At 48.9% G+C, this 11,186-nt stretch overlaps 2 protein-coding genes across 3 annotated transcripts in view; one reads left to right on the top strand and one right to left on the bottom strand.

The window, feature by feature from the left end:
• The window catches only part of LOC149361578 (3-alpha-hydroxysteroid sulfotransferase-like), a 167,380-nt gene that overhangs the window by 87,981 nt on the left and 68,213 nt on the right, over nucleotides 1-11,186 (bottom strand). The gene's annotated exons all lie outside the window — the stretch shown is intronic.
• LOC149361580 (cytochrome P450 2F3-like) overlaps nucleotides 1-11,186 on the top strand; it is a 63,904-nt gene that overhangs the window by 16,877 nt on the left and 35,841 nt on the right. Inside the window, exons 2-4 of the mRNA XM_089567462.1 lie at nucleotides 4,577-4,788; nucleotides 7,210-7,334; nucleotides 10,990-11,096. Of these exons, the coding sequence (XP_089423588.1) occupies nucleotides 4,577-4,788; nucleotides 7,210-7,334; nucleotides 10,990-11,096 (444 nt within the window). The remainder of the gene's footprint in view (nucleotides 1-4,576; nucleotides 4,789-7,209; nucleotides 7,335-10,989; nucleotides 11,097-11,186) is intronic.

The following is an 11,186-nucleotide window of genomic DNA, read 5'->3' on the forward strand; positions in this document are numbered from 1 at the left end:
CAGTAAAGATGTGACTATTTTGTAATCTGCGTTTAAGAGGCTTATGGGCCGCCATGCTTGCGGGTCGGAGGGGTCACCGCCCGCTTTCGGAATGAGTATGATGCGACATTCGCGGAAAGAGTTTGGACGTAACCCATCCGCGAGGAAGCCGTTGACCATCTTCAGGAGCGCTCCTTGGATCTCGTAAAAAAAGTTTGAATAAAAACTTGTTGGAATGCCGTCTGGACCGGGGGCAGAGGCTGCATTCATACTCTGCAGGATGGCGTGCAGCTCTTGGCTTGTGGCTGGTGCGCAAAGGTTTTCATGCAACTCTTCAGCTACTCGTGGCAAGTTTCCAAAAAAACTTTGTAGAAGCCCGTCATAACCATCTTGAAGATGTAGCCAACTGTCCGTAGAGAACAGGTTCGAAAAGTGGCTTGCGAAGATCGTGCAGATATCGGCCGTGATTTTGCTTTGGGTGCCGTCTGGGAGTGTCACGAAAGGCACAGTAGCGGGAGCGAATTCCTCTGCCGTGCCTGCGTGTACGTGTCGTAGCACAGCCAGGTCTGATATCGGCCGCCCGAGCTGGTGTGCACGACTAGCTGCCCGTGATGACTGGCAGAGCAACACGTGGTAACGTGCTTTAAGTAGACTCAGGTAATCGCTCATGGCAAAGGTTAAGGGTGCTCCCCTTTGCACTATACGGATGCGCTTGAGGGTGTCATTCAGTGCATGAGTTACCCGGCGTCTGCGGTCTTGTCCGGCCGCCACCAGGGTTGCTTGCCAACGAGCCTTGAGTGTGTCCCATGAATCAGTCGCAACGAAGCTCCTGCACGATGCTGCCAACGCCGTACGCAGCGACGCCACGCTTTCCGGGTCCGCCAGTAGGTTCGTGTCCATGCGCCACGTAACAGTACGTGGGGTGTCCTCACCAAAGTCGAGCCTGACTGACAAGGGGTGGTGATCGGAAATCACCGGCGTGCCTGCAGGGAACGCGAGAACTTCGCAGCTAACGACAAAACAAGCGAGCTCTGGTGGAAAATAGAATTTGCTATCCGACTCGCTGACTGTGCTCTCTCAAACGTCGCTCCAAAGGCATCCCCGTGAAGCTGCACCCACGCGTCAGACAAGCGGAACTGAGTCACGAGATCGCGGAGCGCGGGGGCACCGCAATAACGGCGACCGTGACCCTGTCCGCGGACGTCACGGTCGATGTTAAGTACACAATTGAAGTCACCGACGATGAAAGTGGGGTAGGGATCAAGGAAGAATGAGTCGAGGCGCTCAAAAAAATCAGAACTATTAGTCCGCCGTGCTGGCGCATATACAACCAACGCACGTACCCGCCGCTGGTTTAGTGTGAAGTCGACCGCAAGAGTGCGGCCGTCCAGCCCGAAAGTGCAATGAGCACCCGCGCGCAGGCAGGGGTTTACAAAAACGACACCAACACCGCACATATGAAAATCAGTCAACGAAAAATAAGCAAAAACAGAAAACCGGGTGGTGAAATTCAGCACATCAAGTGAAGTACGGAAGTTGCATTCCTGTAAAAACAGGATGTCGACGCCCCTAGCCCTGGCAAAGTGCATCACCTCTCTGTGTGTCTACGGATTGAAATCCCCGAACATTCAGGGAGAGGAGATGCACAACCGCCATGACTGCCAAGAGCACCGACGGCATAGCATGCAACCTAAAGAGCGCTGCCATGGGCGGCGCTTGGCGCGCGCGGCACTTTTTTGCTAGAACGTTCGTTAACAGTCCCTTCGGATTCCGATGATTGGGGGTGGGCACGTTTGAAGTCTGGTCGGGAAAAGTCCATGTTTTCGGGGCCGTCGGCGCTTGTGGCCTCGCTCACCGGTTGCTGCGTGGTCTTGGCGACGCTCGCAGCTGAAGCCGATGCCGACGCCAGGGTCGCCGATGGGAGGGTGTGGCTGGCTGGTGACGGGAAGCGCGCGTCGTCCGCACCTCCAGGAGTCGTCGTTCCTGACACCTGGCCGCACGTCAAGTCGCCTGTCAGGCGAAGCGGCGTGACTTTGTCCGGTACGTCCACCAGGTCGCCCGACGCCACGCTCGACTCATCGCCGCTGCTGCTCTCGGTGTTGAAGGAAGCTGTGCGGGGTAGCGGCGGCAAGGGTTCCGCGAAAACAGCACCGAACGGCTCCACCTCGTTTGAAGGCGTCCCCTCGAGCTGCTCCTTCACGGGCACCTCCGTCGCGGGGGCGGGTTCGGGCTCCCTCGGGCGGCTGGTCGTTGGGTGCTCGTCGGCAACAGGCGCCCGGACGGTTGGTGGGCTCCGCGTTTCTGCGGCCACGTTGTCCTTACTCGGTTCCTTCCTCGAGGCGGCGGCCGCCGCATAGGACCGTGGCCGCAGGCAGTCAGCTGTGGCGTGGCTTCCACCGCAGCGCCTGCAAGCCGCTCCGCATCCGGCCGTGTCGTGGCCGAACACCTCGCAGCGAGCGCACCGCGGCGTTCGACACGCCGCGCCGATGTGGCCGTCCTGCCCGCAGCGGGAACACACCTTCCGGACGCCTCGGTAGTCAAACATGACGCGGTGGCCCTGGACGGTCAAGAAGTTCGGCACCGCCTGCTTCATCTCGATCCGGACCACGCGCGTCCCGTTGCCGACGTGACAACGGCCCTTGAGGACGGGGTGGGTGATGTCCAGCACCTTGCCGAAAGAGCTCAGTGCCGCTGCCAGCGCCGCGTCTCCCACGAACAGCGGCACACGAAAAGCCGTCACGTGGACCACGGCAGGACCCACGCAGGCTACTGGGACGGAAGTGCCGTTCACGTTGAAGGCGCCTTCCACGAGCATCTTCTCCGCCGCCGCAGCCGAGGCCATGGCGACGCAGAACTTCATGCCTCCATGGTGCTGGAGGCTCTCTAGCCCTTTCGGGCCGACAACCAACTCGATGCCGTCGACGATGTCGTCAGCTATCGCGTCGGATGTAACTGTGAACGAAAAACAGTGCGCCTTTGGGGGCGGCGCACGGAACACCGGAGGAGCAGCAGGTCCCGGGCCTCCCATGACGTCACGGGCGGCCGACTGGGCTGCTGCTTGAAGGCCAGGAAGTTGCCCGAGCACCGGCAAAGGCACGGCGCCTGGGCTGGGAGGCTGGTTGCGGATCCTCGGGGTCGCAGTGGATCCGAGGCCCGCCTGCACTTGTCAAAACTTCTTAGCAAGCCAGCGCCGAAAAAACTTCGCTGGTTCTGGACGAGCTCGGGCAGCAACAAACGTGCTCGTCGGTCGTCGAACTATGAATGTCCGCCGCTCGCGGCATCGCTCAATTTAAAGCCGGCAAGGAAACTTCCAGATAGCAGGACAAGATCATCTACAGTAATCTGGAAAAACCTAGATGCAGCCTTTCATGGCTGTGATCAATCGAGATTATACTGGTCGCTCCTCGCGTCACGAACAAAAATGATAACAGCCCTTTCCTGCAGCCTTGAGCGTGAACGAACAAACATTACAATGATACGTGGCAATATGCTCTCTACACCGATGATAATTTTAATATTTCTAGAAAACTCTCCACAGGACAATTTCCTTATACCTAGAGCTTGGCGCATGATGGCCTCAGTTGCCTATGTGCCATAAAACTCAGCTCAACTCATTCTCCCCTCAACTGTTAAACTTCCCTGCTCGATTTTTTAATAGGTTCAAAACGCGGTCGATAGAACCCATGTGCCTTTCTTTTTTAATTTCTCGTTCCTGCCGGTTACTGGGTGCGAGCCCCAGATCCCGGCAGTTTTTCCGCAAAGGGGAACATGCCGCTTTGCCGGCTCGAATGCGCCATCAGATTATCGCTCTCGACACGCGCATTCCAATGTGTCCATGCTTCTGTTTTGTGTCATTAGTAATCAGTTATCTTCATGTGTAGTCTAACACACGCGCAGCTGGCAGCACACGAGTGCTGGCAGGAAATGCATACGCTAGTTTAGCTGCTGCAGCTGCATGAATGCAAACGGAATATCACTTGCAGGGCACGAAAAGCTGCGCAGCTTGTTAACGCTATATGCGTTCCTGTGGTCATGGTAATAAATATCGCGACTGCACAGTGAAAGAGTGAATACAAACCTTATGGCAATTCAGGCAAAATTTTTTAGATTTTGATCCAACAGCCGGGATGGTGGAGATCATGACAGCTTATGATAACAAAATATGACATCGCTGCATATTTTTGCCAATGTTCATGTATGATTGTTGAGGAATGTGCATGTTGACGAATGCGCATTCTGAGACAAGTGTGTGCACGTAATTTTTCCGCCTGGTTAGTGCTATTGGCTCTTGCTGATAATGTACTCGATTCGGACTAATGTCCGCGAAATTCCGATACTTTGCGCGGCCACCCCATTGTAATTAGTGCAGTAAACTTGGAATAAGAATACAGATTCCACTTTCATCGTATGCGCTGGATTTGCTATAAAGCATTTCTGTGCAAGTGGGCGTGACCTATTGTTCCTCTGTGGGATGTGTTGTCTTTACTTCGACACGTAACGCTATGATGCCATTTCGTTCTCTGGTACAGCCACGGCCACCGTTTTGCCGCAAGTTTTGCCGTTTAAAAAAATGTCTGCTTTGCCTATTGTTTCACAGGTGTTCCGGTTCGATGCCAGTTTCCTGACCTTCAGCGTCCTTGCTTTCGCATGCGGTGTCATCACCGCGTGGCTCAAGTATCTGGGCGATCGCAAGAAAAGGCTTCCTCCTGGACCTCGCGGCTTACCTCTTTTGGGATACCTTCCTTTCTTAAAGCCAAACCAGCACGAGTTGTTCTACGAGCTCTCCAAAGTTTATGGCCCAGTTGTCAGGTGTGTACTAGAAAAGAACCCGGCGTAACACGAAGCGACGCAACATCATATAGGAAACTAAAAGAAAACAGAACCTCGGTTGGCTGATTGCAAACTATTTCCTTTTATTGTTGCGCAAGTTAATTGCTTAGTCTCCCTGACTCCATTTGCAGCTTGAGAGCTGCCGCCATCATGGCTTCTACTCCCAGCGGTACACCGCGCTTAACGCGGCGCCGCGCTCAGCCACACTCCCTTTCGTGTGGTGCAGTGCGCGCAGTGCATTTCGTTGCTTTCTCTGCTTCATGCGGCGTCACGCTCGCTCATTCTTCTTCGGCCTTAGCGACGCCTTCTACTGCTTTGCAGCCTGCTTTCCTTGGTAAATTGGAGTGCCTTCTGATCTCTTGACACCTCCTGCACAATTGCATGGCAATTGCTTGAAAATGCTCTGTCGAGCATTTTGAAGTGCAGAATTAATCGTAAGGATGACGACTGCCATTGCCATGCGACAAAACATATTCCTTGATGCATTTTGGCCGTGTTAAAGTAGCCGACCAGACACTCTTTCTTGAGGCGTGTTTTTGCCTCCCAGAATAATGACGCGCATGATCAGGGTGGTTCGCGGGGATATCATGGGGTGGCATAAAGCGACCCAGTTACGTCGAGTATAGGCCGCTGCAGGGTAGGAGCAGTTTGGCTATCGAAAGAAGAAGCTTCGGCGATAGCCGAGTGGTCGGACCCATGCATAAAGAAAGCTGCTTAATTTTCGACGGTGTTGTCTCGTGTCCTGCTCGGTGTGCTTTGGCGCCAATCGGATAAAATGTTTCTGAGAATTTCTTCTTCAATTTAGACGTCACTTGCGACAGAGTTCCGGCTTTTGTTCAGGCGTCTGTTTTAACTTGACTAGCCGTCCACTTCGCCATTGATTTGGGATGATTGGCCGCCCAGTCGAGGATGGGAAGAATAGGGCTTGCGTGGGTGCTTTCTAGAGAGGCCTCGAGTTTACCGCGCACATATGAGCGCAGCTGATGCCTGACAACCGTACTGCTTTGGTGGACTAGGGACAAGGTGCATTCCCAATGGTTATCAATCTATATTACGGCGCCTTACGAATTTGACGTCCCCCCGTTTGCATTGCGTTACTCTTTTCACATAAAAGTGGGTACACGCAGAATGGGGAAATTCAATAATGATAAGAAGCCTATTACCTGGATGAACTATGTATGGTCTCAATGCGCTCAACACTGCGGTGTGACTAATCAGCAGGAGGTAGTTGAGCCCCGCAGTCTGGATTTCCGCAGCTGTATCTTTTGAGCATCGGAAGGTTGACCACTGGCTTCGGGTTGACTGCTATGACAGCGTTAGCGATAGCGGGGTGAAGTCGTGGGGTTCCGGGTCAAAATGGCTGGGGATGGCCAGGCGGCGCCTGTGCCGAACCGAGAATAGCTTTCAGAGGGCTTCTTTTTCCTTCTAGTGACAGGATCGGCCGCCGTAGCGGCAAGGCAGCATCCCAACGCTCCAATGCTCGCCTTTGTACACCCCTTTCTTGTGTCGCCCAGTGGAGAAGTCGCATGAGATGACATGAGATGATAAGCAAGTTTTTGCTAGCAAAGGAGTTCTAGGAATCGTCTACCACTCGCCTTTGCCCAATCTTTGAAGGACCCTTGCATGGGAGGCTTGCCTCTGAGAACGCATGCCTTGTTTACTGGTTGGGTCTGGTAAAGTTGCCACTTGAAGGTTGACTGCCTTTTCCTTTCATGATGGTGCTGATGCGTCGTGTTCTTTACTCGCGCAGTCCGACACGCGGCGGTACTCATCGCTCGTTGGCCAGAAACAATGCAGTTGATTTTCTCTTGCATTTTAAACACTCTGTAGGCACTGTCCATCACAGAAGAAGCTCCGTCCAGAAAAAATTATCGTTCCTAAACCTCAGGAGAGGGAGAGATAATTGAAATGAGGCATATTAAGATTGTGGCGCTTGCCCCAGCTCAAGATTTCTGTTTTTCATTGACTTGCGTCCCCCCCCCCGGCCGACACTGCTGTCGATACCAACTCGGCTACCATCCCTATCTTGAGTTGCGGTTCAGGAAAGTGCAGGCGCTGCCTCTGACCTTTTTCGCTCCACCAGCAGCACCTGTAATACGTGACGATGACAGGATAAAAGAAATGTGAGGAAGGAGGAAAACTTTATTTTTGCACTTCCTCTGTGGGCGCTACATGCCGCGTAAGAGTGATACTTTGATTCTGTGTTATTTATTGCTCAGTGTTCCAGTTGAAGGAAAGAAGTAGGTAATCTCAAAAGGGGTTGATATTGTTGATGGCAGAATGGGATGACATCTGAGCTTTTCTTAGATGCATGAACAGCGCTATTGCTGTCTTCTCTCTTCTCGTCCCGTCTTGTGAGCCTAATTCTTGGGAGCTGTTCTTATTTTTTGTTTCTTTCAGAGTGCAAGTGGCAATGACAGACGTCGTAGTCTTGAATGACTATAAATCTATCAAGGCAGTGCTGACCAATGGCAGCGTTCAGTGCCGGTTTCGGAACACAGTCTTCAAGCAGACAGGATGTCCAGGTAGTGAATTTTCTCCTCACATTGATGAATAATAATGGTTTGCCACGCTGGGTTTCTGAAGAAACAGTACTCTGTGCAATGTAAAAAATAAGCATGTAGTTGTTAGGAAGGGTCTTCTGAGAGCAGATTGATTGCATGAAGTATAAATCTCGGCCTCGTCATTCCAGATTGGCTGCTCCAAAAAGCAGAACGCACTATGATTCTTAGCAGCCTGTAATGCAATTTAGTAGTGATGGTGGATTCCAGGAAAGAAATTGTGACATAGAAAAATAACTACTATTGCGTCAATAGGCAAACTGAACAAATAAAACAGGCAATGACAGAAAACACTGCGGACACTTTGTTGGGGCCACAGACTGATTAGAATACTGATGGCAGGTATTGACAGAGTTGGCCGGCTACGAACTTTAGCTGCGTATTAACTGCGTATTTTGATGGTATAAAAAATGTGTAGTGGCCCATTTTTTATTCTTCCTACAAACCTGCCGTGAGGAAATGATGTCACAAGATTATGTCTACCCGCGGCTTAAGTGACCTTCGCTCCTAGAAGAAGCGCAGTCACGCAACGGAGTCCCCCTATCTATGGACGTATGGTATGGAGCTGAGTTCTTGGATATAAAGCAGCACGTTTTTTGGCCCGAAAGAAACTTTAAACGATAAAGCGAATCTCTGGTGTGGATCTCAATCATCCCAGCATGTGCAGTGTGATGTCGATAATTCAGGCGCGGAATCATGAATAAAAATAATCGCAGTGTTTACTCCTCTTCTTGCACCAGGGAAGCAATGAACATATGCATTTAGGAAAGGGTAAAAAATGTTCAGGCATGCTTTTCAGAATCAGAACCACTTTATTCGAACAAAAACAAATTATAAGGCGGGCACATTTATACAGAAGGATGTCCCGTAGTCAGTGACTGTACTGGGACCGCCTATATCATAAAAAAAACGTAGTAAGTAATGAAACACAGCACAGCAACTGTAATAAAACTCCGGACCAGTCAGCGCATGCGACACACGGTTAACTGCTGCATCTCTTCTCTTGCAGCTATACTGCACCGAACTGCTTCGCTCATTTGCCCCCCCCCCCCTTTTTATTAATTGTTTTTAAATAATTTCCTGTACAGTTCCTTCGCACAATGTCGTTTATTCATCTACCAAGGAACTTCTATTCTCAGTACTGACGAGAAGCTCGATATATGGGTTAACCATGATCTGCAAATTATGCAACGCACGTAATTTGGTCCGGCGCATCATTACATGCAACAACAGCGGCACTTTACGCCCTACATCTTAAGTTCGAGGCTGCCTGCTTGTCATTACAGAGATCATGGAAAATAGCAGTGATTTTAGATGTTTACCTTGAAACCTTCGTAACGGTTACGGTAAGGTTTCACTTGGAAAATCTTCATTTCTTAAAGATCTGATGAGCGAACCCGTGATTTTGTTAGTCTGAGGCTTTTGGGGCAAAATATGATTTCGACAGCAGTCCCATGTAAAAACTGGAGACTAATCCACACTTAACTACGGTAAATACGTTACCTTCAAATGTACCACCTTGTTTTAAATCACACTGCAATTGGTCTAACTACCGAAGTCTTTTGTTCCAACCTAACTTTTCGTTCTCGGCTCCATGAATTGCTGCGCTACATATACAAGTCGAAGTGTAGGTTTAAACAAAAAAAAAATCGATAAACGGTTGACGTGTTATATTTTCGAACTTAGGTTTTAGCCAAAAATGTTAGAATCCTTGATGCAAACCCCCCGATTAGTTAACTACCGAGTAGGAGTTAGTCCCAGTCAGAAGAGAAAATCAACGAAGTGCTGAAGCCAAGGACTTCGCGAGATGGTGCACCATTAAATTAAGTAGCGCAGTCCTGCGTTTCGAAATATTGCCCTGCTAAATTTCGCACCGCATGGTCGTCACACGTCGTCTGGTAATGTAAGGTTGTTCCACGTCTTGAAGCACGCAGGGCAGTTTCTCGGCTAGGAATGTTTCTTTGCTGCATGTAAGGACACTCCACTTGAAACTATGTATGAGCGAAAGGAAACGCTGTGATGTATTAACTACTGCGGCCGTGAAGCGGCAGTTGCGTTGCTGTTTTCAACATGCATGCCCAGTGATGTCCAGTCCTCTTGCTCAACGTAGTGTAACAAGTCGTAAGAAACATAACGAACCACATCCTAGAAATCCAATTCCACTTGCGTTTTTTCAACGGTTCTATTTTAGCTACAGCTCCGTGCTCCACTGGCGATAGAAAATCCTTCCGCAAGCGCAGATGTAGATAATGTGCCAGTTTTCACGATAATTTGCTCTGGTAATACCTAGTAAATGGAATACCCAGGTTAACACAAAAGCGAAGATAAAATCTAACTTTTGACCGCACAGGTTTACTGCATCATATCACCAAAAAGAAAGCAGTAGTTGAGCCGTAGAAAACAAGACTGGGCAAAAAAACCGAAAACCGTGTTCTGATTGAAACATGAAAGAATTATCGGCAAATTTTCAAAAATAGAGAGCGGAAAGTACGGCTCCTAGCTATACAGCAGTGACGCTAGCTGCGTACTAAGTCGAACATGATGCTGTCGTTTTCTTTTTCCTTCTACGTTGAACTCACTGTCCTTTCCCTCAGTGTACAAATTTAATGAAGTTTATGTCTGACATTCAAAACGCCGACTAGAGTGTTCGCCGGTTCATCTTCTAGCATTGATTTCTGGTCAAAACTTGCTGTTGAATGCAATGGGGTGCGTTTTTATTTTTCTTCTTAAAATCTGTTTCCTCTATATTGAGTTCTATTCTTTATTTTCCTAATATCTTAAGTTACCAGAAAGGCAATATCTCAGTGAATAAAATAATCAGGAGGAAATTTTTTGAAAATGAAGGAAAGCAAAGCAGCTAGGTAAAAGGTAAATTGAAACCATTGACTGAATGTCAAGAGAAAAGTTTAGTTTAAACATTGAGAAAGAATAAAAATATATTGGAACCAATAATACAATCGAGGTTCTTCAACTTTAAAAACAAATTCTTCTGCTGGTAACTCTGTTCATTGAACATACTACCCTTTCTGTCTCTAAACAATAGCAAGGGCTTTACTGACTTTTTTTCCAGAAAACAGGGGCTCGGACAATCATTTTTCGGTACGTGGCCACAGGCAACAATAAACACGACAATCGTTTTTTCTTATATAGCTCCTTGGGACTTCAGAAGACTTCTCTGGTTCCAAGCACCTTTTTTTCGCATTTATTTTTGAAATATCTGCTAGCCAGTCATCGCATAGATGTTAATTTTTTTGTGTGCAGCCAAGCTTTGGCGAGGATCATGTTTTTTTTTTCGTTCTTCCGGTCCCTATAATTTAATGGTTGTCCATGGGAAGCACTAGTTAACATCTGCATTATTAATTATTTTTTTGTGAAGAGGGCCAGTTAGTCAAACTTACTAGAATTCCAGATCAATAGAAATTGACTGAAGTGTGAGCGAAATAGCGACATCTTGACATATCGCTGAAAGAGACTTTTATGCTCCGAATTTTGTCGCGAAATATGCCGCCAAGCAGTATTACTACAACTGTAACAAGTGTTCACAATGATGGGAGTGCGGCTGTTCGTGTATTTTTCTTCTAGGTTTGGATCCCACTAACAAAGTTGTCTTTCTGTTTAGGCGTAGGTAATCTCAATGGCGATGCATGGACCGAGAACCGATTAGTCAGCCTTCGCCTTCTAAGAGGTCTTGGTTTCGGCAAGGCCCAAGTGCTGGATATTTTACAGGTATGTGGAAGATACAGCTGTTGCTGTTTACTTAAATAGACCTGCAGCCTGTGTAGTGGCGTTCGATGAAAAATTTTTCGAGATATTTCA

The sequence above is a fragment of the Amblyomma mixtum genome, chromosome 2 (genome assembly GCF_055824585.1).
Source record: "Amblyomma mixtum isolate Tamu chromosome 2, ASM5582458v1, whole genome shotgun sequence".
Lineage (NCBI taxonomy): Eukaryota > Metazoa > Arthropoda > Arachnida > Ixodida > Ixodidae > Amblyomma > Amblyomma mixtum.